At 36.1% G+C, this 27,127-nt stretch overlaps 2 protein-coding genes and 1 pseudogene across 2 annotated transcripts; all 3 read left to right on the forward strand.

Annotated features, from left to right (window-relative positions):
* The first annotated feature begins 133 nt into the window (after positions 1-133).
* On the forward strand, positions 134-7,753 carry si:ch211-247l8.10 (E3 ubiquitin-protein ligase TRIM39). Its single transcript, XM_051129620.1, has 7 exons — positions 134-308; positions 434-966; positions 1,048-1,143; positions 1,927-2,160; positions 2,238-2,379; positions 4,211-4,237; positions 4,373-7,753. Exons 1-7 carry the CDS (start codon positions 236-238, stop codon positions 4,918-4,920), a joined length of 1,653 nt encoding a protein of 550 aa, XP_050985577.1. The 5' UTR covers positions 134-235; the 3' UTR covers positions 4,921-7,753.
* A 1,529-nt stretch (positions 7,754-9,282) lies between these two features.
* LOC127177365 (zinc-binding protein A33-like) lies at positions 9,283-15,930 on the forward strand. Its single transcript, XM_051129619.1, has 10 exons — positions 9,283-9,388; positions 9,575-9,635; positions 9,982-10,060; positions 10,247-10,776; positions 11,354-11,449; positions 11,575-11,808; positions 11,886-12,027; positions 12,560-12,637; positions 14,445-14,519; positions 14,626-15,930. Exons 3-10 carry the CDS (start codon positions 10,006-10,008, stop codon positions 15,162-15,164), a joined length of 1,749 nt encoding a protein of 582 aa, XP_050985576.1. The 5' UTR covers positions 9,283-9,388; positions 9,575-9,635; positions 9,982-10,005; the 3' UTR covers positions 15,165-15,930.
* A 1,131-nt stretch (positions 15,931-17,061) lies between these two features.
* Positions 17,062-25,389, forward strand: LOC127177367 (E3 ubiquitin-protein ligase TRIM39-like; annotated as a pseudogene).
* Positions 25,390-27,127: the final 1,738 nt, after the last annotated feature.

The raw sequence follows: 27,127 nt of genomic DNA on the forward strand, positions 1-27,127 counted from the left end.
TGTAAATTGACAAAATTACCCCTCCCCCACACTCATATATGTGTACTTTGTACTTGTTTGTACTTTGTACTTGCGTGTGTTCAACATGTTTGGCTGCTGACATGCAGGAACCTGACTTTTGAAGTTAGCCTTTATTAAAACTTAAGAGAAATGACATTTCTTTATCTATGTTTCATGGTGTGAAATTAAATATCTGTTGTGATTTTTGTGAATAAGCCTCAAGAAGAGAGCAACAATGGCAGAATCTTCACCAAAACCACCAAAACCAACTGCAGCCAGTACAGGGAGCATGAATCGCCCTCCAATCAGTCAGTAAAAAATAAATTATATCAAGTGCTATGTATTTAGACATTGCATGACTAATATGAAACATTTGATATTTTGCTTTACATATGCAAATTATGGTAATTTGTGCTCTAATTATCCTCTTCAGCTCTGTCAGAGGAGCTCCAGTGCTCGATCTGTCTGGATGTGTTCACTGATCCAGTCAGCACTCCATGTGGACACAACTTCTGCAAGAGTTGCCTGAACCGGTGCTGGAACAACAGTCAGACCTACAACTGTCCATTATGTAAAGCAAGTTTCAGGAAAAGACCTGACCTCAAGTTCAACACAGCACTCAAATCGGATGTGCAGCTCTTTAAGGAACGGTCTGGTCAGAGTAAACCTGAGGTTCTCTGTGACATCTGTGATGATAAAAAGATGAAAGCGCTGAAGATGTGTCTGACGTGTCAAAGCTCTTACTGTGATACTCACCTGGAGCCTCATCACAGAGTCCCCAATTTAAAGAAACACAAACTGATTGATCCTGGGGAAAATCTTGAGACATATATCTGTCAGAAGCATAACAAACCTCTAGAGCTGTTCTGTAGAGATGATAAGACATGTGTATGTTTGGTCTGCACTGTAACAAATCACAGGAATCACAACACTGTTGCTGTAGAGGAAGAGAGCGGAGAGAAAAAGGTAACAAAATACATGGTATAACCTAACAATTGCATTTGATGGTGCTGAATTTGTTCAGCATCTATGTTCTGTTCTTTATAGCCTCATCTGAGAAAGGTGCAGACAGATGTGCAGCAGATGATCCAAGACAGAATAAAGAGAATTAAAGACATCAAACACTTAGCAAAACTCAAAAAAGTGAGTGCACATCAAAATTTTAATCAAATATTTTGTCTAAAGATGTGTTTTGTAAAATTCCTTAGGAGAAATGTAAATAGGGGAAAAATGTGACACGAATGTTAACCCGAGGGGAAAAAGATACTTTGGACCACTCTAATTTATTATAGTCCAGCATATGCTTTTTCTCTTAAAATATATTTAATTTTGATTTAATATTAACCACAAATATTTATTTCCAAATACAAAAACATTCATACAAAGTCAAAAGATTATTTTTTAAAAATCCATAAACTGAAAAAGGTGTTCAGCTGTGATGGAGCAACAGAGAAATTGCTCATGTGGCAGGTCTATGTAGCTGTTTAGCTGATTAAATATATACAGTACAAGATATGATGAAATTATGCCAATCAGCATCCTCAAATCCAAACCAAAAGAGTGATTATTTTACCGCCCCTAATGAGCCACTGCTAAGTAAAGACTGATCTGTCTTAGTTATTCATTAGCTAATTTAAGATGGTCCTGAACAGGAGCTAGTTGCTTAGGGCCAGCTTAGGACCAGCACCTGACCATCTTAAACCAGCTCATACCCAGCTAATAACTTTATTTATTAATTTATAACCATCTTAAAACTTTAATCTCATTCCTGTCTAGGAGAAACAACTGACATATCAAAGGCTGCATTTGTGATTTCTTTAAAAAAACATAAATCGAAGAAGTTAAATGTTCTATGTACTGTTTATTATGTGAATTACTGAATTAACAGCAAAAAAAAAATGTACATTTTGTGAATTGATGTATCAGAAGACATCAGAGAAAGAGATAGCTGACATTAGTGAGCTCTTCACTGATCTGATCCGCTCCATTGAGAGATGTCAGTCTGAGCTGCTGGAGATGATGGAGCAGAAGAAGAAAGCAGCAAAGAAGCAGGCTACAGCACTTATTAAAGAGCTGGAGCAGGAGATCATTGAGCTAGAGAGGAGAGACACTGAGCTGGAGCAGCTCTCACACACTGAGGATCACCTGCATCTCCTAAAGGTCAGTGTCCTTCTGTCTGCTCACAGCACAGCACAACACTTCTCATGCTGAGAAATTTCTGCTCTCTCCTGATTTAGATTTACCCATCGCTGATCAGACCTCCACACACCAGCAGCTGCACTGAGATCAGTATTAGTGACACTCAGATGAGTGTGGAGACTCTGACCAAAGCTCTAACTCAACTACAGGAGACTCTAGATGAGAAACTCAGCAAAACTGGTAAGAAAATGTCAGATTTTAAATTGACAGTAATTATTTAAAATGGAAAGTATTTCTCCAAAATTCTGATTGAAAGCCTGATTAAATCAAATTTATGCACCTGCATGGACAAATGGCTTTTCAGTCCACCAAAGTGGGTGGAGCCTTTCGCCTATATAAATCAGCACTGAATACCATTCCATCCAAACCTTTTGACTAAGGAGTGGCAAGCATCGACTTGTTGTTGATGCTCTGAAGAATGCAATCCAATAGTGCTGTACTTTGAGCACAGAACAATGAACTCACTCCAACAGGGCATTACAGTCCCAGGGAGGAATAGGCCAGTGCTACTGCATCAACTATCCAATGAGAGTCTCTGTTTCAGAACTGGCAGCACTTTAGTGCGGTCTCTGAAGCACATATAGAGAGCTGCTCTGATGGCCTAAATTAGCCAGAGTGCTCAATATACACTGCTTGGGCCCAAACTTAAGGCAGGAGGCATGTACTGAGAGCTCTTGCCACTCTGGGAGGGTTGGAGTCTCCATTCTCCTGGACATATGTCAGGATAACATGTCCACCCCCTGGTTTATTCTGCCTGGCACATGCACTGCCCTCATTGAGTGGATGTTGTGATCTGCCCACAGTAGGAGACACTAACCTATACAGCTGGTGAGACCTGTGACCTCCCTGAGGGTTTATGTAGGCTACCACTATTATTTTTATCAATGAACCAGAACATGGTGCTCCTTCACATCTGGTAAGAAGGTGCTCAGTGCCAGAAAAACTGCCATAATCTCCAGGCATTTGATGTGCCAGTGTTGTTCCTTGTCCAAACAGATACTGAATACTTTGCTGCCATCACACACATTGACACAGGCATGGTTCAGAATACTGAGATTGATCTCAGATGTCAATTGTGGGACAGAAAGTAGGCCTTGAGCCAAAACTGGAGAGTCTGCATGTGCAGTAGGCCTAGAGACACTACTCATGAGGCCTCTGGAAAGTTATTTTTGGAACCAAACCATGAGCTTAAGTGATGCAGCCAGCTTCTCAATTTTCAGACAACACTCTAGCAAAAGCCAGGGCCACTTTTGGGCTGAATCAATGATCGCCCCCAGGAATGAGACAATTAGCTTTTTGACAAATTGATCCTGTACCCCAGGCATTCCAAATGGCTGAGGAGCAGGGACCTGTGCATAGCTCGAGCACTAACATGGACCAAAACTACCCTTTTGTTGAAGTAGCCCAGAATATGCACTTCCTACTATCTCAGGGGATGTATCCACACACTTTGTAAACGTGAGGTGCCAGAGACAGTCAGGATGGAAGGACAGGTTATTAGTAGGGCACCCCCTCAAAAGCGAATCTCAAGATGGTGGATATGTGGATATGAAAATAATATCTCTAAACTGACACACCCAGAATGGCCTCCCAGGCCTGGATTCAGGTGGCCTGGGGTTGGAGCACCACACCCAGAATGCTCTTTTGTAGTAGTGTTTGTCTTTTATTTGTTAGTTTGCTATAAAAGTGATCAACTGTCTGGGTGCATGCAAACTCTACTACACCTTTGGTAAGGATGTGGATGATTTTGGCATCCAAACTGGGCCTGACATCACTCTGTCCTGTGGCAGGGGGACAGAGTCCTCTGTTAACCACTCCTCCACATTGGAAGATGCCAGTGACATGGCGTCATCTACAACCTCTTTCTCTGAAGCCCCAAAGATGACCATACCATTGGTTCATGCAGGAGAACAAAAGTGATTCAATCAGGTTTCAGTATTTCTGAGAAACATCAGAGACACAAACATCCAACAAAGAACAGGAACTGAACATACAATGTTTGTTTCCACAGTCCTGAGGAGGATACAGAAACATGCAGGTACAATTATTATGTGCTTATTCACATTCACATACGTCATATACCAAGGTCTAGTAGAAAGTACATAATATCCAATATTATATATAATTGGTTGTATTGTTAAGTTGTTTATTATATCTTATCTCTCTCTTTCAGTGGATGTGACTCTGGATCCAGATACAGCTTATCCAAATCTCATTCTGTCTGATAATGGAAAGCAAGTGACAAGTGAAGACATAACGCATAAACTCCCAAACAACCCAAAGAGGTTTGATTATTGTCCCTGTGTCCTGGCAAAACAGGGATTCTGCTCAGATAGGTTTTATTTTGAGGTGCAGGTAAAGGGAATGACTGAATGGGATTTAGGAGTGGTCAGAGAATCCGTTAACAGGAAGGGAACGATCACCGCAATTCCTGAAGCTGGATACTGGATTGTAGTTCTGAGGAAGGGGAATCAGTATCTGGCTAGTGAGTCTTCCCCTGTCTCTCTGTCTCTGAGAGTGAAGCCTCAGGTTGTGGGTGTATTTGTGGATTATGAGGAGGGTCTGGTCTTCTTTTATGATGTGGAGTCAAGATCTCATATTTATTCTTTCACTGGTCAGTCTTTCACTGAGAAACTCTACCCATTCTTTAGCCCTTCTAAGAAAGAAAATGGTAAAAATTCAGCACCGCTGATTATCTCACATGTCAGATACAATGAATGAATTTACTAAACGACGAAACATGTCATTTTTATTTTTAGTGGTTTTCAAGCTTTTTCAAAACAATGATAAAAATGATACAATTGTGCAAATCATGTAACATTTTTCATTGTTTTTCTGAAGCTTCAGATATGTTTCTCAAGAAAAAATTCTACTTCTATAGCTGTACAAATTACATGTAAAATCTGAATAAAATCCTGTGTTTATTTCTTTAACTGGAGATGAAGGAGCCATCACATACAGTAAACACAAGAAGGACATTTTATAAACAGTAATCACCATATGTAATTTAATATGAAAACACAGCTCCGTGGGATAGAAAAAAATATTTATATTTAAAACATAATTACTTTAATCTAGCTTGCACTAACAGTTGTACACAGAAGCCATACCAGGCGGATGACGTAGGAAGTGACGAAAGCGAGAGCGCAGTGGAGAGAGATAAACAAAGCATCGGTCATGAATTAGAAGTACAAAACGAGGATTTGTAAAGAATGATGTCTGATGGATTTCAATATAAACCAAGAGGAGACTGGTTTTCCTTTGCTGGTTTTTCCTTTGGAAACTTTGCTTCCTTTGCTCCTGTAAACAAATGCTCACAGGCGCATGCGCAATGCCAGTGTCCTACATCTACACCCGGAGTATCTTCCGTGTACAACAGTTAGCGGAAGCTAGAGAGAAGTGATTATTACATTTTAAATATGTTTCTTACAAAAATGCATTGATTCGGTATAGGAGGCCTTTATTCATTCCCGGAGCTGTGTGGAGCACTTTTTATTATGAATGTATGCACTATACACCTAGGATGCCTTGAGGGTGAGTAAATAATGGGCTAATTTTCATTTTTGGGTAAACTAACCCTTTAAAAATGTAATGACTCAAAAGATTGTATGTATATATAGTTCTGCTCTATTTATTGTATTGGGAAGAACAGGATATTCTTTCACAACTTAGGTGTTAAACAGCTGTACAAACTGACCTCACACAGACAGTTTACTGCTGGAGAACTGACACAGTACTATGTTTTGCTACAGGAATCTGAAATGTATGTAATTGTTGCACACACAGAAGAGGCGGAGTTTTCTGGTGGCACTTACAGTCTTTTATTAGTCACACTGAAAAATGAATAAACACAGGAAGAAATTAGAAGAAATTTCATTGTGTTTTGATGTGACTGGCAGTGTGACTTCTTCATTAATGAGTCAAACTCCTGGCGCCTCACAGTCGCCCCCCCTAGCGTCACTCGCCAGTATATACAGGTCTAAGTGATTAAGTAGGCATCATTAAACACTATACAAAACTTTAGTTTATGTTAAAGCACCCGTATACTTAATAAATGATAACAAATAATAATAATAAAAATAAAAAAAAAATACACTGTTTGACTTTATACCTCTACATAATCTTTAGATTTAGATACATTCAAGGTCCCAAGAGGCTTTCTATCTGTACCATATGTATACAAAATGAAGATTATTGCATCCCACTTGGAATAAAATACATGATTTAAGTAGTATGTCACCTGGATTGTATGTCATACTTTTACATATTCTTTTGTTATTTAAAAACTGCTGTTTTAATTAGCTTAAACAAAACTGAAAATCATTACGAAGACTTTTGTCTCAAGATATATTGAATCATTTTAGCGAATCTCATTTGCTACTTAAATCTACAACATTTACCATCAAATATTAGATCAAGTAAGCACAGAATCGACTTTGTGCTGCTGCCTGTGTTTGCGTCAAGGATCAGACAATTTTGCACGTGTATGTTGAAAAGCGGATGTTTTGGAAAGTGCTATGCCACGTTTTGCTGCCATCTAGTGGTTTAGAGGAAAATAATATCAAAGACGCCTTTTACTCCGGGGTGCGTTTAGCCCCGTTCTACCATATATATGGCAATAAAATAAATATAATAACCATATTAGAATAATCTAATATTACAGTATATGTTACTTATATTAGTGCTTAAAAAATAACCCTTTAACTGTCAAACCCATTTTTGAACATAGACGTGAAAGTGCACTATTCCTAACTTAAATTGTTATAATTCATGAACAATTACATTTTTTAATATGATTTTGAAGTACCATTTCCAAGGTAATGCAATGTCAGATTTTAAACCCTTTAACTGTCACTGTCTGCTCTGTGGTAAGTTTATGTCAGGGTTCTGTCACTTCTGTCTAGGTTTTTTGTGGTTTTGTGACAGAGCCTTGGCACTCCCATCATGTCTTGTTTTCATGTTGTTTGCATGCCTTGTTTCTTGTTGGAGCGTCCTCTTCTGTCCATGTGATTTGTTTTGTGTTGTCTTGTGCTGTTGTTGCACGCAGCTCAAGTTTTTGGCTGGGTGCTTTCATGTTATGTTATGTCTTGTAATGTGTAGCACGCAGCTGGTTTTTCACTGGCTGCGTGCTTTCTTGTCATGCATTGTGTGAACACGCAGCTTATGAGTTTTCTCATTAGCTGCGTGTTTGTGTCTTGTTTTGCACATGGCCGGTGAATTGTTTTGCTGGCCATGTGCTCGTGTTTTTGTTTTTGTGTGAGCACATGGCTTTTGTCCTGTTTCCATGTGCCATGTGCTTTCATGTCTATTGTCTTGACCCACCCATCTTGTTTCCTGATAATTGGTTAATTTGCCCCACCTGTGTTTTCCTCATTACCTGCCTCGTTTGCTCTCTATTTATTGTCCTTGTGTTTTCAATCCTGTGCCAGTTCGTCATTGTATGTTCCCTGTTCATGTCCCGATCCTGTCCTGCCAAGCTGCCAGCAGTGTTTTTCCCCCAAGGGGTAGTTTTTGTTGTGGTTTTTGTTTTATGTTTATATTAATAAAAAGCCCATTCTCCTGCAACTTGAGTCCTCGTCTCTTCCCTACACCCCAACCTTGACAGTTTACTTCACCATGTTACAAATAAATTCTAATCTAATCATGATAAACGTTATTTGTGTTACAAATTAAGTAGGAAAAGTAATAGATTAATTTATGACAAGAGTGCATCTCAAAAATCTAAATCACAACAGGAGTTCTGTCCTTTGTCACAAAAAGACTTTCTTCAACTGAAAACTTAAAATCTCAAAATTCATCCTTTGAAAACCATTTTAAAATCAGACATTGCATTACCATGGAAATTGTACATGAAAATCATATTAAAAAATGTTTTCGTTCATTAATTATAAAAATTTTACTTCAGATCGTGCATTTTCATGTCGATGCTCAAGATAGGGAGTGACAGTTAAAGAGTTAAAATGGTTTTCAAAGGATGAATTCTGAATTTTTAAACTTTCAATTAATATATCATTTATGATCATTTCTAAAACATGATAGGGAAAAAGGCAACTAAAAAAGAATGGTCAGAACTCCTGTTTTGATGTAGGTTTTTGAGGTGCACTCTTGTCATAAATTAATATATTACTGTTCCTACATAATTTGTAACAAAAAACAATGATTCAAAGGCCCATTCATAGAAAAAGCCATTTACAGAATTCCTGAATGAATCAGACCTTTAAACAAATTGAATGAATGATTCATAAAGACATTTACCTCCATCTGCTGGCAGATTTAGTTTCTTATTTACAGTATAATTCCATTAAATAATAATAATAATAATAATAATAATAATAATAATAAACATTAAAGGGATTTTACCCCCCAAAATTTTAATTCTGTCATCATTTACTCACCCTCATGTGTTTTTAAACCTTTCTTTTGTGGAACATAAAAGAATACTGGTTCTCAACAAAGCTGTTTTGGATACCATTGACTTTCATTGTATTGTACAGAAAATACTGAGATGTTTCTAAAAATAAAAAAAAAATTCTTTCTAAAGCTACAATTTGTAATGTCTACTTGATACTTTCTCATTTAACACAAAAATAGCTTTAAATATTTTTTTAAAAAATAGCTTTTATTATCTTTGTGGGTATTTTTCAGTCAAATTTATTTTAGAATAAAATTAGATTAAATCATTAAATTACTTACATTAAAACATCATGTAGTTAGATTCCATTTCTTTAAATGACTGTCAGCCCTAATGTATTGTAATAAAAGGCGTATATATAGAATTGTGTGCAATCTGTCATGCCCACTGGAGTCTCGTCAGTAGGTCACGCATGCGCTAAGTCAAATAACCTTGAAACATAACCTACTTCAGAGTACTTTTTAAATGCACAAACCTAAGTGAATTAATACTGAATATTAAAGTAATGATTTTAATGTAAAACGTATGCAAATGCAAACGGTATGTGAAGAAATATGCAATATAATATGTGATAAAACATTATGATTTAAAAAAATGAATAGAGAGGTACATTTTAATGTGCTTCAAGTTGGGAGGAGCTGTGACATCACTCCAGGTGAGAGTGTTCAGTGAACAGAAAACTAAACTGAACAATTTGGCAAAATATTCTTTTTGAACAACAGAACATATATTCAGTCATTCCAAGACCTGTGAGCACAGCTGAAACCTCAAACACAGGTAAGTGATGGAAATATAAAAAAGATTTTACTGAACAGTTTATTGGTCTGCCTCTGTATATCTAACTGGAGTACACCTAGTTCGTGAGTCAAACACTCATTATTTTTGTAATTACTTGAAATGGTATCAAAATTGTATTAAGAGAACAGCATTTGCAGATTGCAAATTAAAGTTTGATGTGTGCAGAAATTTTGTCACACGACAGAATCAGGAAGCACATGAACTGCAGACAAACTGAAAGCTGAAGGTAAAAACTATGGTTCTGTTTTACACTGACATCACCTTACAGCTGATTTGTATGAAAACATTTTGTGATATTGATACCTGATTGTGTTTTCTTTTCCCTATTTCTTTCCAATTTGCCAATTTAAATTCACCCAGGTTTGAGATTGTTTTTATTTTTTTTTTTATTCAATTTAGCACTCCAACAAATGATTTTTTTATGATCAGTGAACTTTGTACTCATGTGTACTTTCTGCCTGAACAGCATGTTTGGCTGCTAACAGTGGATGAAGTCAGTTTGACATTTCAATATTCTCATGTTTCTTGGTCATATTTCATGAGACATGTTTTGTGTTCACTGTGTTTAATAGACTTAAAAAGGGAAATTAAGAGCAATGGCAGGATCTTCATTAGCATCCGAGGACAGGAGTCTGGATAACCCGCCATTATGTCAGTACCTAAAGAAAGAATGAAAGACAGAATAATAATAGTAATAAAATGAAAATAATTTAGGTTTTATTTTTCCTGCATGATATATTAATTGGTGATTGTTGATGAATTTTTATTCTTGATTTAATCATTTGCTTTGCATTTATCAGCTAGATGGTAAAATATCTTCTTCGTCTTCCATTTCAGCTCTGACAGGGGAGCTCCAGTGCTCAATCTGTTTGGATTTGTTCACTGATCCAGTCAGCACTCCATGTGGACACAACTTCTGTAAGAGCTGCCTGAACCAGTGCTGGAACAACAGTCAGACCTACAACTGTCCATTCTGTAAAGAAACTTTCAGTAAAAGACCCGACCTCAAGATCAACACAGCACTCAGAGAGATTGTGCAGCTCTTTAAGGAAAAGTCTGGTCAGAGTAAACCTGAGGTTCTTTGTGACATCTGTGAAGATATAAAGATGAAAGCACTGAAGATGTGCCTGGTGTGTAAGAGCTCTTACTGTAAAACTCACCTGGAGCCTCATCAAAGAGTCACACATTTAAAGAAACACAAACTGATTGATCCTGGGAATCTTGAGAACTATATATGTAAGACACATAGAAAACCTCTGGAGCTGTTCTGTAGAGATGATCAGACATGTGTGTGCTTGCTTTGTGGAATAAAAGACCACAAGAATCACAACACTGTTGCTATAGAAGAGGAGAGCGGAGAGAGGAAGGTAAATACAATGTGACCTTGGTGGATTATGGAAAATTATTGCATTACTAGGGTACTGCAACAGATACTCATTGAAACGTCTTCTGGGAGGTGCCATTTAATTTTTCTTTTCCAAAACATATGAACGTGATCAAGGTTGAATTCGGAACCGCATGCTAGCATATAACTACTACTATTTTTACTTTATACTTTTAGGCAAAAATAGTAAGTGTAGCCTGTTATGCAAATCCATTCGTCTTTTTTTCATTGCATGGATTCTTGCACCTGTTGCTGCAGTTCCGATGAATAGCGTTAATATACTGTTGAGATTTAAAGTATTGTATTAAGTATTGTGTAAAATAATGTTTTAATAATTTGTAATCTGCCCGTGTTATCATAAATTGTGTGAAAAGGAATAAAGTTATTGAAGTTCGACATTAGTGTTAAATTAGTCACTGCAGTAAATTATGTATAGGACTAGGTGTGTTTCATATGTCGCCATGTTTTTCCAATGAGACCATGTTGTGAATAAAGTATTTACCTATTTGTGTTAGATGGCATTGTCTAATCCATTGAGTGTCTGTATGTTGTGTCTGTAGCCTCATCTGATGAAGATGCAGACAGATGTGCGGCAGATGATCCAGAACACAATGAAGAGAATAGAAGACATCAGACACTTAAAAGAAGTAAAAAATGTGAGTATAAAAATATAATGCATTTATAATCTGACTGCTTACTTAATAAACAGTAACTGAATTTTCAATGGGTGAGCTGTTTTAAAACATAACATGTATGGATCGATCCTTTCTCTGATGAACAGGAATCATCAGAGAAAGAGAAAGCAGAGAGCGTTGAGCTTTTTACTTACCTAATGCGCTCCATTGAGAGATGTCAGTTTGAGCTGATGGAGATGATGGAGCAGAAGCAGAAAGCAGCAGTAAAGCAGGCGGACAAGCTGATTAAAGATCTGGAGCAGGAGATCACTGAGCTTAAGAAGAGAGACACTGAGCTGGAGCAGCTCTCACACACTGAGGATCACCTGCACCTCCTACAGGTCAGTGTCCTTCTGTTTGCTCACAGCACAGCACAGCGCTCCCCATGCTGAGGGATTTCTGCTCTCTCCTGCTGTAGATTTACCCATCGCTGATCAGACCTCCACACATCAGCAGCTCCACTGAGATCAGTATTAGTGACACTCAGATGAGTGTGGAGACTCTGACGAAAGCTCTAACTCAACTACAGGTGACTCTAGATGAGAAACTCAACACAACAGGTAAGAATATTTAAAATGCATTAAACGTGTGTTCTGTTGTTAAATCATGTTTAATATTTGATTTAAAATAATGTTAAGGAAATTAAAAATTTCAACATGCAATATCCCCTTCATAAAAAAAACGCCTAGTGTCACATGAAAAACTACAATATATGAAGAGTTCAGATGCAAAACCAGTAAAAGCCATCTCGGTCAAAAATGAGATAATGATACTAAGTGAATGCTCCTGACACATAGTATACATCCATCAAATACTTTTATTTCAAACTCACTAAATTCCAGCCTCAGCCCAATCAGAACTGCCAATACTTACATATAAACCTATACAAAGTAGCCAGAAAGAAATGCTCATTTTAAAGAAATACGTCAGATGAATTTAGCTGGTTTTGCATCTGAACGCTTCATATATAGTTCATTTTTGAGTGACTCAGTTAATAATAAATTAATACTAATAGTGTTCTAGACAACATGTTTTCACCCTAGTGTTTGCCATATATGCCTCATAATCTATCAATGTCAATTGTCTCCATAGTTCAGAAGATAATGCAGCATGCAGATACAGAAGTCAGTGACACTGAGATTGTTCACAAGACAGTGCAGCAGTATGGAGGTATGTGGGTTAATGACAATAAGAGCGTCCACAATAAAGAAAAGAATTTTAAAAATGGCATTTAAAACACATGGCAAGTTCTTAGAAATTTACTTTTTACATTAGTTTATTACTTTTATGCTTTTATACTATTTTCTAGATATTATGCAGTGCAACTATTTATAGTAATTTTCTCCTTACACATTGGATTATTAAAGTTTTATGCAAAGTTTGGGAACCCTGCAGGATCTGTGAAAATGTAAATAATTGTAACAAAATAAGACAGATCATACAAAATGCATGTTATTTTTTTATTTAGTACTTTCCTGACTAAGATAAGCTGAAATTATTAAAATAACCCCCTTTAAAAGTTTGGGAACACTTGCTGTGTGTGGTTACCTGGATGATCTGCAACTATTTTTTTTTGTTGTTGTTGTTTTTGTTTGTTTGTTTTGTTTTGTGATGGTAGTTCATGAGTCCCTTGTTTGTTCTGAACAGTTAAACTGAGCACTGTTCTTCAGAAAAATCCTCCAAGTCCTACAGATTCCTCAGTTTTCCAGCATCTTTTGTAAATTCGAACCCTTTCCAGCAGTGACTGTATGATTTTCAGATCCATCTTTTCACACTTAGGACAATTGAGGGACTATTTAAAAAGGCTCAAACATTCACTGATGCTCCAGAAGGAAACACAATTTGTTAAGAGCCTGGGGGTGAAAATTTTTGAACATGATGAAGATTTTTTTCTTATTTTAAGTATCAAGTATCATTCTTTTCCATTTAGCACTGCCCTTCGGAAGCAACGGAAGATACTTGCATGTTTCCTGGAAGACAAATTAAGTACAATTTACCTTGATGTTCAAATTCAAAACATTTTCACCCCCCAGCTCTTAATGCATTGTGTTTCCTTCTGGAGCATCAATGAATGTTTGAACCTTTTTAATTGTTGTGTTTGAGTCCCTCAGTTGTCCTCATTGTGAAAAGATGGATCTCAAAATCATACAGTCACTGTTGAAAGGGTTCAAATATGCAAAAGATGCTGGAAAACTGAAGAATCTACAGGACCTGGAGGATTTTTCTGAAGAACAGTGCTCAGTTTAACTGTTCAGAACAAACAAGGGACTCATGAACAAACATCACAAAACAAAAACAACAGTCGTAGATCATCCAGGTAACCACACACGGTATTAATAACCAATGGTTCCCAAACTTTTGAAGGTGGTTATTTTAATAATTTAAGGTATTTTTTGGTCTTGTGGACTATATGTAAACATCTTTTATGTCAAATATCTTACCCAGGACAGTACTAAATAAAAAATAACATGTATTTCTTATTTTGTTAATATTATTCACATTTTCACATATTCTGCAAGGGGTTTCCAAACTTTTGCATAAAACTTTATATGTATTTTTCATAAATAGTATGTTATATTCATTAAAAGTATCGATAATTATTAATACATGTCTCTATGTTTTTGAAAACTCACACCACATGACGATTTACTTTAACCTTTCCTTTTCCTTTTCCTGTAAAAAGGTCAAATTATCTGATATTTTACAAAACTGATTGACCGTGACACACATGTGCTGGGTCTTTTCTGTGATATTTTCCACATGTTGGTAGCAAAACATGACTTTGATTTGGTGTACAAAAGTTTCAATTCAGTTAAAATATGCTGTGCATTTTCAGTGTATTCAGGTCATGCAATCTATGTGAAATGCCTTGTAATGTATTAAAGGAGTAAATGATTAACCCACAATATAGTCTATAAAATCAAGTATACAAGTTGTATTGTGCAGTTGTTTTTCATATCTCATCTCTCTCTTTCAGAAGGTGTGACTCTGGATCCTGATACAGTTGTGTCTGTTATCTCCCCAGTTCAGAAGGCAATGCAGCGACATGCAGGTACACGGGTCAAAGACAATAAAAGACTACATTGTTTTCATATTGAACGCATGAAAATTGTTGTGTTGTGAAGTGTTATATTCATATCTGATCTCATCTCTTTCAGTGGCTGTGACTCTGGATCCTGATACAGCTCATCCAAATCTCATTCTGTCTGATCACGGAAAACAAGTGAGATATGGAGACATTCAACGTGAACTCCCAGACAACCCAGAGAGGTTTGACTGCTGTCTGTGTGTCCTGGCAAAGGAGGGATTCAGCTCAGGACAATTTTATTTCGAGGTGCAAGTAAAAGGAAAGACTGATTGGGATTTAGGAGTGGTCAGAGAATCCATTAATAGAAAGGGAATGATCACAGCAGTTCCAGAATCTGGATACTGGATTATAGTGCTAAGGAATGAGAATGAGTATCTGGCTTGTGAATCGTCCTCTGTTTCTCTGTCTCTGAAAGTGAAGCCTCAGGTTGTGGGTGTGTTTGTGGATTATGAGGGGGGACGGGTCTCCTTTTATGATGGAGAATCCAGATCTCTCATTCATTCTTTCACTGGTCAGTCTTTCATTCAGAAACTCTTTCCATACTTCAGCCCTAATGATAATAAAGAAGGCAGAAATGCAGCTCCACTGATGATTAGACACAATAAATAAATGTACACCACAAACATGAAAATAAGATTTAAGACTACAGTGCGAATATTTTCTGTTTTCAAATAATGGGATATATTATCACACACACACACACACACACGCACACACACACACACATGTTTGTTTTTGTGAATTGTGGGGACTTTCCATAGACTTCTATAGATTTTATACTGACCAAACGATATTGTCTATCCCCTAACCCAACCCTAACCCTAAACCTAGCCCTCACAGAAAACATGTTTGCATTGTTACACTTTCAGATAAACATCATTTACTATTTTAAATATTTTTTTAACATTGTGGGGACCGCAGGAAAAAAAAAATTCAGGTTTTACTATCCTTGTGGGGACATTTGGTCCCCACAATGTAGCAAAAACAAGTACACACACACACACACACACACACACATACATACATACATATGGGTCAAAAATGCTTGCTCAAGTCATTTTTAAACTGCTTTAAAGTAAAATTACATGTAAAATGTATCTGACGCAGCTGTATGTTAATAGTTTTTGTTGTTGTTTGTCTGTTTTTAGCAATTTGTACATTTCTTTAATCAACAACATAATAAATTTAATAAAATGTCATAAACACATGACCCAACATATTATCCTTAAGCAGCTATAAACAATAGGTCTACTATAACTCAGTAGCATAACAGGTCCTGGTTTCTGGTTTATGGGGTGTGCGTTATTATCAAAAATGATATAATGTATGAGGGTGATTTTTGTGGATAATCATAATTAATATTTTGCTCAGTGTATTGTTGTGTCATGGCTTGTCATGAATAAATACATATGATATGATGAATAAAACCGCCAGTAAGTGGCGGCAAGTGTCTGTTTTAATAAATGACTCATTGAATCCTTCAATCAAACGATTCTTTAAAAATGGCTGATTCAGTTATGATCGAAACAAGTTGACTGTCTTTATGAATGGATCATTGAATAATTGGCTCACTCGATTCGTTCAAAAAAGATTAATTTAGGGAAAAAAACACTGTGTTGCTCTGAGACGCACAACAGTTCTGTTCCAACTTAGTTTGGAACTATTTAACTTGCAAAACAGGAAAAAAGACAAAATGTGTCTAAAATGTAACTCACTCAATCAACTTGTCTGTTTAACTGATATATAAAATTAATTTAACACTGGTGATCTCACACACCTGATGATTCGTGTTATATTACTTAATCATATCATATAAAGATACAAAATAAAAACTGACAGAATATTTTTTTCTTTATTTTTTCGAATTACAGAGGCATTCTAACTGCATTCTAATATAATGCATTCCTTTTGCGCGAAAAATGACGACAACGTGTGAGCAAGCACACAGCTCGTTAATTCCAAGCTCTGATTGGCCAATATTTAGTTTATAAATTATTATACGCAGAGAATTTTATCATTTAATTTACACAATAGGTTTTACATAATACACCGTTTTTTATCTAAGGGGGATGGTGGTTTTACAGAGGGGATACTTTTTGTAATTATTATTATTATTTATTTATTTATTTTATTTATTTATTTTTTTACAGGGGTGATGCCATCCCCTATCTGTCAACAGATACGTGACTGTAAAGCAGCTATACAGATAAAAGAAGCAGGTACAACAAATGATAAAGTATCAGTACCTCTGACGAATTTGGTGTTCAATCAGTCAAGCTGTTAAAAGCTCCTAAGTTCATGAGTCTTCGAATGATTCATTTATTTAAAGAACCGAGTTTTTTTTTTTTTCGTGAATCGGACTGCACTGGTCGCTGCTGAAAAGCGCCGTAGGATTTGCAGCACACTTGTGGTGCGTTAGGTCAAAAAATATGTAAATACAAGTTATGCCCACAAAATAATATTTTATTGAATATGAGATCTTTTTATTATTATTATTTGCAAGAGAAATCTACAGAAGAATCTAACATTCAATAGTGAAGTAAATTCTGCTGTGTTCCGCGAGAAAAGATAGGAGGAGCTGTGACATCACTGTGAGTAAGGGCTTTCAGTTAAAGTGAAACTTTAAAGTTAAACAGAAACTAACAAACGAACAGACACTGCCGAACAGTTTTTTGTCTTTAAACAACATTTATTCAGGGATTCCTCACTCGCAGGTACGTAATGTTAATAAGCTATGGGGCCTACATGATTTTACTGAACATGTACAGTTTTAATATTGTGGTCTCTAACTGGAACTGGAACTCTAACGAACTAGGCAAAGGTCAGGGTTGAACAAAACCAGGTTTATGCATAAGTCAAATAAACAACTAGTTTGCTAAATTTAGATTAGCTTAATTAAAAAGATATCAGAATTGTATTGATAGTATGCCATTTAATTGGTTGCAAAGTGGCGTTTGAATTCAAGAAACAGGAGTGAAATCTGAAGGTGAACATTTTGATTAAGTGATTTAATAATAATAATTATAACACTAATAATTTGTATAACAGCTGTTGTGTAGCATTAACCATGTTAACGTGGTTGTGATTTTGTCCTATATAGGCTCAAAAATAGAAATAAACAACGGCAGAATCTTCACCAGTATAATCAAAACGAAGCGAGGCCAGGAGAACGAGTATGGACAAACCTCCAATATGTCAGTAACATAAAGAATGTTTTTTTTGCATGAAGACTAATTTCTGATTGTTGATTAGGTCTTCTGACTTAATTTGCATGTATTCAAAGATTCTAAGCGTGTGATAAACGGTACGTCTTTCTCTTCAGCTCTGTCATCCTCCAGTGTTCCTCTGGCAGAGGAGCTCCAGTGCTCGATCTGTCTAGATGTGTTCACTGATCCAGTCAGCACTCCATGTGGACACAACTTCTGTAAGGGCTGCCTGGACCAGTGCTGGAACAACAGTCAGACCTACAAATGTCCATTCTGTAAAGAAACATTCAGTAAAAGACCCGACCTCAAGATCAACACAGCACTCAGACAGGTTGTGCAACTCTTTAAGGAAAAGTCTAGCCAGACAAAATCTGAGGTTCTCTGTGACATCTGTGAAGATAAACAGATGAAAGCGCTGAAGATGTGCCTGGTCTGTCAAAGCTCGTACTGTCAAACTCACTTGAAGCCTCATTACAGAGTTGAAAAGTTAAAGAAACACAAACTGATTGATCCTGTGGAGAATCTTGAGGACTGTATATGCCAGAAACATGAGAAACCTCTGGAGCTGTTCTGTAGAGATGAGCAGATATGTGTGTGTTTGCTCTGCGCTGTAACAGATCACAAGACTCACAACACTATTGCTTTAGAGGAGGAAAGTAGAGAAAGAAAGGTAACAACATGCATAGTGTAACATGACATTTGTGTTGGATGAAGTTGAATCTGTTGAGTGTCTGTATACTCTGTTCTTTCTGTAGCCTCAGTTAATGAAGATGCAGACAGACGTGCAGCAGATGATCAAGGACAAAATGAAGAGAATACAAGATATCAAACACTCAGCAAAACTTCAAAAAGTGAGTACTCACAGAAAATGTCGTATTTTGTCTCAAGATGTGTTTTTAAAAATTCCTTAGGATAATTTTTACATTGCCTTAGAAATAACAATAAAATAAAATAAATGGTTTCGTTTAAACCTCAAAGTATGACTTAATATTAATCAGAAATATTTATTTTTCCAAATGTAAAAGCATTCATGGCAAAGTAAAAAGATCATTTATTACACAAAATAAGTTGAATTTTACCTATTTTAACCAAGTATGATCTATATTAATCAATGAAAGGAGAACTCCACTTGCAGAACAACAATTTACAAATAATTTACTCACCCCCTTGTCATCCAAGATGTTCATGTCTTTCTGTCTTCAGTTGTAAAGAAATTATGGTTTTTGAGGAAAGCATTTCAGGATTTTTCTCCATATAATGGACTTCATTGGTGCCCTGATTTTGAACTTCCAAAATGTAGTTTAAATGCAGCTTCAAAGGGCTCTAAACGATCCCAGCCCAGGAAGAAGGGTCTTATCTAGCGTAATTTTTTTTTTAAATAAAAATTTGTATACTTTTTAAGCACAAAAGCTTGTGTAGCACAGGCTCTGGGATGCGTGCCCACACGTGTCCACTATGAATCACGTCTAAGTTCAATGTCTGTGTACTCCGGCTCAGAAAAGTAGAGTATGGCGCAAAACTCCATCTCATTTTCTCGTACAACTTCAGAATCGTCTGACATTGTTGTACCTTCTTGTTTGTAAACAGCGTTTGACTTACTTGCACTTCCTTAGTCTTTGCGTGTTCGCTTTGTAAACACTGAGTCTGTAGTTCCGCCTACGTTCTGCAAGACCTTTCGACGTGATTCAATAGTACGTAGCGTCGTGGACGTGCATCCCAGAGCTAGTGCTACATGAGTTTTTGTGCTTAAAAAGTATACAATTTTTTTTTTTTCCGAAAAAAAAATGACAAATCGTTTCACTAGATAAGACCTTTCTTCCTCAGCTGAGATCCTATATAGCCCTTTGAAGCTGCATTTAAACTACATTTTGGAAGTTCAAAATCGGGGCACCAATGAAGTCCATTATATGGAGAAAAATCCTGAAATGGTTTCCTCAAAAACCATAATTTCTTCTGACTGAAGACAGGAAGACATAACCATCTTGGATGAGAAGGGGGTGAGTAAATTGTTTGTAAATTTTGGAAGTGGAGTTCTCCTTTAAGCCTTGAATTGATTTAATGTGATTCCCTGGCAAGATTTCAATAAATTCAACATTTTGATAAATAGTACTAGCTAGCTACCAATCTCTTAGCAAGAAGTAGCACATATTAGCATGCTAAATGCTAACTGCTCTGTAAAGCAGCAAATACATACTTTTTATGTATCTGTCTTCACCGCAACAGTAACCTAGTGTAATTAAAACAATTCAAAATCCTAATAAAATAGCTTCAAACAGCAATTAAGGGGCCAAACACAACATAGGCAAAATAAAGAGAGATAAATGGAACATCAGAGCACCTACAATGACTAATTAAAGCTATTTTAAAATTATAAATTATAAATTATTATTTTAAATTATAAATATAATCATGTGCTTTACAGGTTCATCTCTTTTGACCAAACTGATTTGGTCAATGTGTGAGGCAATAATGGCACACACAAAGTTTGGATAAGGATGTAAGGAAGAAATAGTCAGTATATCAACATTTGGTGTCAATATGTGAAAGCTCTGCAGAAATGCAGCCTCAGTTGCAGTTTGACATCTCACCTTCAAATTTGTTGATGCGGTAAATGAAAACAATTTCATCTATTAACACAAAATCCATGACTTTTTGCCAGCATGGCTTGAAGATGATCTGACTCAAATTTCATGAAAATTGGACGGTTTAGGAGGAGTTAGAAAAAGTAGGTTTTCAAAGTGAATTAAAATGGAGAACTGGATGTCAGTTATAGAAATTAATAAAATTAATATGAATGATCTTGGCATGATCCAAGGAATCTGTCAACATCAGTGTCATGATAATAGGCTAAATTAATGCATTCATAAATATAGAATTTTTACAGCAAAATTCAAAATGGCCAATGGGAAAGTTGCACTGAATCAAAAGAGACCAGTCTTGTGATTTTTTGCCATCTCTTTAACATTAGGTGGCACTGTGTTGAAACAGTGTTGGTAACACGTGACATTTTACTCACAGCATTCCATGCTTCCATGTTTCTGGATTTAACGCCTAAGACGTTAAATGAACCTGGCGCCGGTCAGGTGGTACAGATGTCACCGGTCCAAGTCGTAGTTCTCAGAACATTCTGAGCTTACAAGTTATAATGACGAGTTCTGGAGCATGTAAACCTTTGGTGATAGTGATAGTGTTGCCATAGAAACATAATTCAGGTCTGAGTAGAATAGCTGCGTCTCATTTCGGAAGCTGCGTCCTCTGGAGGTCGCATTTGAAGGCTGCATTTATCATTAAGGATGTTTAAAGGGGTCATTGGACGCAAAGTTTGCTTTTACATGTTGTTTGAACAGTGTTGTGTTGACACTGTATGTACAAATCTACCCTATAATGATAAAAATCCATGCAGTGGTTTTTAATTAATCTGTAAAAATAATATCCCTTTTTTTTAAAATCGAGCCATTCTCAGATGCCTGTCGGTGTGGCGTCATACCCACAGAGGCCGCTCCCATGATAGCTGATTGACATGAGCGTCTTACCTCAGATCAGCTGTAACAGTCCGACCTCCACTGTTTCGATGCCGGAGCAGGGATGTAAGTTAGACAAGAATATCTCCGATTGAGCGATTGAGGTGTTGTGTTGCTGGATGTAATAATGAACATAGTGGTCGTCATTTACTCCTGACATCTGAGCCGCTGAAGATGCAGTGGATTACATTTGTTTGTGAAGGTAATGTGCCTCCCGATCTACATAAATGTGTCTATGTTCGTGTAAATCATTTGTGATCCAGCTTCACCTACAGCAGAAGTGAGAAGAAGGTTTTTTTTATGAATCTCTGCAATCACCTTTCTTAATAAAGTAAACAGGCTCGTCACTCCACAGAGAGAAGAGAGGGGCGGAGCGAGCAGAGCTCATTTGCATTTAAAGGAACAATCCCCCAGAATGGGATGATTTTTGCAGAGATTTTTGGCAAGGTAAAAAGTGTGTTGTTTTACACAACCGTTGAGAATTTTTAACCAAAGTATATTATAGACTTTTCATTAAGACCCTAAAGAATCATAACAACTTGTGGAAAATGGGCATCCGATGTCCCCTTTAAGAATTTATTTAAGAAAAACAACCATAATAAAAGTGACTTGTGTTCCTTGTGAGGTGTACAATACTATAATTTCTTTTGTGCTTCGCAATTTAACAGTTACTTTTCTTAAATGAAACTTCCTCGATGACATATGCAGCCTTCAAATCCGACCTCTGGAGGAAGCAGCCTTCAAAATGAGACACAGCTATTGTCACGTGTTGTCATCTCGGAATTGCAGTAATTACGACATGGTGTGAATGCAGCAACACACACCATACACTACAGCATTGTGGAGATACAGCCTCACACTATTTTGGCATGCTCTTTTTTGAATTCATTCGCACATTATTCGAGAACGGTTTGACTAATCAGCCTAATCAAACTTTTTGCGAGCATGGTTGAAAGATGACCTTAGCCAATTTTGCTGAAAATCAGACACTTAGGATGAGTTTTGAAAAATAGTCTTTTGAAAAGAAAAAATATATATATTAGAGAAACAAATTACTTATAAAAAAGCGGGAGAAACAATTGAGATATTAAAGAGATTGTTTTGTGATTTTTTTGTAAAGTTCATTATTTTATGTATTGTGATGTTTTAATATGAATTAATAAAAATATTTATATGTCGTTAATTTATCAGGAAACATCAGAGAAAGAGAAAGCAAACAGTATTGAGCTTTTCACTGATCTGATCCGCTCCATTGAGAGATGTCAGTCTGAGCTGCTGGAGATGATGGAGCAGAAGCAGAAAGCAGCAGAGGAAACAGACTGATGAGTTGATTAAAAAGCTGGAGCAGGAGATCACTGAGCTAAAGAGGAGAGACACTGAACTGGAGCAGCTCTCACACACTGAGGATCACCTGCACCTCCTACAGGTCAGTGTCCTTCTGTCTGCTCACAGCACAGCACAACACTCCCCATGCTGAGGGATTTCTGCTCTCTCCTGCTGTAGATTTACCCATCACTGATCATCCCTCTACCCACCACCAGCTGCACTGAGATCAGTATAAGTGACCCTGAGATGAATGTGGAGACTCTGAGGAAAGCTCTAACTCAACTACAGGAGACTCTAGATGAGAAACTCAGCAAAACTGGTAAGACAATCTCAGATTTTTTGACAGTAATAATTTTGTTTAGGAATGAATCCTAAGATCTGGAAACAAGTTTGTATTTCTGGTTTCATCATCCCGAAGTTACTGGGATTTTTGAATAAATGTGAAATAAGTCCATGGTTAAGCTTAAGATATTTTAATGTTTTATTCTATAACATGAAATATATCAGAAACACTTAGAAGATTTTTCAAAAGTTTTAAAAAGAAAATGCTGTTGTCTTGGCATTCCAAGACATGGTTGTCCAGCATTTCGTTGGTTGAATATAAACAAACTATGTATGCTCTTTTTCTGTTTTCTTTAGGCATGTACCGTAGCACAGATTTTGACTAATTAATGTCTCCCATTAGCCATTGGCTAACACAGTTTTAAACTTTACTCTCCAGTGATTGAATTATAGGCTACGAATAAGTTTAGAACATTTAGATGACAACCATTTAACAATCTTAACAAAACAAACAAAATAATGCAATCCTTTTGCTAAATGATTTGCTAGTGTGGATGATTTGTCATGGCACATGATACACTCTCTCAATGTTATAGTTAAAGAAACTGTAGAAATACACTATATTCTGACATATATATTCACCAATGTCAGTAAATCATGGGCATAGAGAACAGGCAGAGACACAAACATCCATTACAAATTGGGAGCTGAAGACAAACTAAACTTCTTTCATAATCTTTTTTTTAATAATTTATCTCCACAGTAGTAATGAAGAGGATGCAGCAACATGCAGGTACAATCTGTGATGTGAATTCACATTTTCACACAATAGTAATTGGATTTTTTTTTATACATTTCAACTGAATAGATATTAAACCCATTAACGTTCATTTCTGATCTTTCTCAGTGGATGTGACTCTGGATCCTGATACAGCTCATCCAATACTCATCCTCTCCGATGATGGAAAACAAGTGACATACGGAGACGTTAAGCATGAAGTCCCAGACAACCCAGAGCGGTTTGACTCTTGTTGCTGTGTCCTGGCAAAAGAGGGATTCAGCTCAGGAAGATTTTATTTTGAGGTCCAGGTAAAAGGAAAGACTGAGTGGGATTTAGGAGTGGCCAGAGAATCCATTAACAGGAAGGGAATGATCACAGAGAATTGTAAATATGGATACTGGACAGTAGTTCTCAGGAATGAGAATGAGTATGAAGCTTGGGAGTCTCCCTCTGTCTCTCTGTCTCTGAGAGTGAAGCCTCAGGTTGTGGGTGTATTTGTGGATTATGAGGGGGGGTCAGGTCTCCTTTTATGATGTGGAGTCCAGATCTCATATTTATTCTTTCACTGGTCAGTCTTTCACTGGAAAACTCTACCCATTCTTTAGCCCTGGTAATACACACAAAGGTAAAAATGTAGCACCACTGATCATTTCACGTCAGATGCAATGAATACATTTACACCCCAAATATGAATGTGAATGTGAATGGGACTATAAATTAATATGTGCTGTTGTTAAGTGTTGAGACATGTCATGGTTTTCCAGCTTTTTTTTTTTTTTTTTTTTGGGAGATGTAAAGGAGGCTCACAATTTTGAATACTTTTGTAGAGGAACTGGAATTTTCTCTTGAAGTGAGCCCTTCTAAAGTTCATTTCTTGGATATGTGCGTGTATAAACATGAAAGAATTTTGAAAACTACTTTGTACACAAAATAAACTGATCGTAATATCAGTTACTAGCTTTTACTAGCTACGAGTTTCCAGCCACCCTTACGAAAAAAGAAGTTTATTCAAGTGTGCTATTAGTATACTTCTTTTAAACTAAAAATAGGAAAGTATACTTTGTCTACTTTTTATGTACTTCTCAGAAATGTGCTTTACATACTTCTCAAATATATTTAAAATGACATTTAAGTATACTTGACTTATACTTAGAAAAAGTCTAAATATATTTGAGCTATACTTGTGCTCTGAGAATGTGTGTTTTCATTGTTATACATGAGAGATGCTAACACATCTTCTGTAAAGTGAAGAAGAAACCAAAACAGATGCTTCCACACTGTAAAAAATGCAAATACATATTTTCCATTTTACGAAACATTTTGAGTCTCAAATACTAAAAAATGCTATTTTCTTGAAACTATATAAAAACCCTTGTCAGACCAACAAAATTACCCCAAATGTTGTCCCAACTAGTCACTGTTGTTTGTCTGAACAAAGAATTTCATATTGTCAAAATTTTAAGGCTTTGTAAGTTCCCAGCATGCATTGCAGCATGAATAAATTATCCTGTTATAGGATTATTGTTTTGCTATTTGCTGACTTCATTTAAACTTTTTTTGTTGTTGTTTTGTCATTATTGTTAGTTATTTGTTGTACTGTGACATAAAGATCTCATATTTGTAATATTTGCTAATTGCCACCATTCTTGAGGGTTGTGTGTCTAGTTTTGAGGCCTAGATTCTTTTCAACCACTTATGTCCATTTCCTGGGTATCTTAGTCTTGTAAAATGCTTTACAAATAAAGATTGTGTTGTTTACATATAAGACTAAGTTATTTATAATGTGTTCAGATATTCATATAACAAAATATATATAAATTAATACCTAATTAGGGACATAGTAGTATACTTGAAGTATGATTTAAAGTTCACTTGAAAAAAAAAAAACACTTCAGTATACTTGCAGTATAACACTACTAAACTAGTACTTTACTGAGACTATACTTCAAAGCGTACTAAAAATGCATAAAAAGTATTTTAATTAGCAAACTATCAGTATACCTATTAGTTCACTTTTAGTATAGTTGCAGTACAAACTGAAAACATAGATGCAAACTAGTTGTGTACTCAAAGTTTACTACTGTTAAACTTAAAGTATTCTTAAAAGTATACTTTTATATACTAGACAGTGGGCCAATTTAGTCCCAAGGAGTATTAAAATAGTACACTTAAAAGTATACTACTAGTACACTGCTATTTGTATACTTACTACAAAAAGTATACTTAAAAGTATACTTGAACTTTACGTAAGTATACTTAATAAAATAAACTTGATGTATATTTCTTTTTGGTAAGGGCATCCTCTTTAAAAAAGGGGTTTACCCAGGGGTGTCGTTAGGGCTAATCATTAGGGGCTCGAGCCCCGAAAGATTTTTCTTTAGCTCCGAATGTTTTTGTATCGCCGTTTGATTTCAGAGGAATTCACAAAATTTGTCAAAGTTTGAATTAATTAATCAAAAGCCGGTCATTACACTTCACGGTCATTACACACAACACATCGCGACATAGACTAGTATCTGTAAACAACGCCGTGTAAGGCTGTTGTAGAAATAAATAAAAGTTGTTTTATGCATTTAAATAAACAGACATGCTAAAACAAATAAAACAATAAAATATAAGGTGAGAAAAAATACAACATTTCATAGGGCCCTAAACATAACTTAACTTTTGATAAATTGACGTTAAATTTTATAAGTTTCATTGTTTTAATTAATTAGACATGTTTTCTTGATTAATAAAATTAAATTTACCCATTAAAAAGGAGTCCAGAAAAATTAAAACAGAAAAAAAAAAACAGAATTTAGAAAAAAAAGGAATTTTATTTGTGTAATATATTTTTGTAAAGTTATAATTTTGTAATAATACTTTGATATGTTTGCAGTGATTACTATTTTTTTATGTTTTTTCATGTAACAATGTTGTTTTGGGCCACTGCTTTGGCAAAGTATCTGTCAAATGAACTAAAATCGAAAGCACAATATGACTTTGCTCACACGATGAGTTCATGATCCAGTGTTTTCAGAGTATCAGAGGGGTGAGTCAGTTCATCAACCTTTTGTCTTTGTTCAATTTGCACACTGCGCATGGGTTACCTTATAGGTCTTATTTTTGAACTCTCAAAGTGCAACAGATTCATTAATTTAACTTTAAAATATATCAAATTTTTTCTGGGGGGTATACCCCCCGGACCCCCCTAGAAGGATCCAGGTTCACCCACCTGTGTCTAACAAAATCTTACGTAATTATGATGTGAGCTCCCATCCACCACTACTAGCCCCTGATTATTGCCACCAGCCCCAGATGTTTTCAAATCCTAGAAACGCCCCTGGGTTTACCCAAGAGTCAGTTCTATAGATTAAGAAGGATTTTCCATTCAGATTCTGTTTTTTTTTTTCGAAAAGTTATGTGCTATGAAATAGAAATTTTTGGATAGAGGATATCCCACAAAATAAGTTA

Source organism: Labeo rohita, chromosome 15, assembly GCF_022985175.1.
Source record: "Labeo rohita strain BAU-BD-2019 chromosome 15, IGBB_LRoh.1.0, whole genome shotgun sequence".
In the NCBI taxonomy this organism is placed as follows: domain Eukaryota; kingdom Metazoa; phylum Chordata; class Actinopteri; order Cypriniformes; family Cyprinidae; genus Labeo; species Labeo rohita.

What these genes read in the sequence shown, in the direction of transcription:
- si:ch211-247l8.10 (XM_051129620.1), top strand. Translation starts at nt 236, where the DNA reads ATGGCAGAATCTTCACCAAAACCACCAAAACCAACTGCAGCCAGTACA. An exon ending in CATGAATCGCCCTCCAATCA is followed by an intron (nt 309 to 433) that starts GTCAGTAAAAAA and finishes TATCCTCTTCAG; the next exon opens with CTCTGTCAGAGGAGCTCCAG. An exon ending in GAGGATACAGAAACATGCAG is followed by an intron (nt 4,238 to 4,372) that starts GTACAATTATTA and finishes TCTCTCTTTCAG; the next exon opens with TGGATGTGACTCTGGATCCA.
- LOC127177365 (XM_051129619.1), top strand. Translation starts at nt 10,006, where the DNA reads ATGGCAGGATCTTCATTAGCATCCGAGGACAGGAGTCTGGATAACCCG. An exon ending in ACTTAAAAGAAGTAAAAAAT is followed by an intron (nt 11,450 to 11,574) that starts GTGAGTATAAAA and finishes TCTGATGAACAG; the next exon opens with GAATCATCAGAGAAAGAGAA. An exon ending in GACAGTGCAGCAGTATGGAG is followed by an intron (nt 12,638 to 14,444) that starts GTATGTGGGTTA and finishes TCTCTCTTTCAG; the next exon opens with AAGGTGTGACTCTGGATCCT.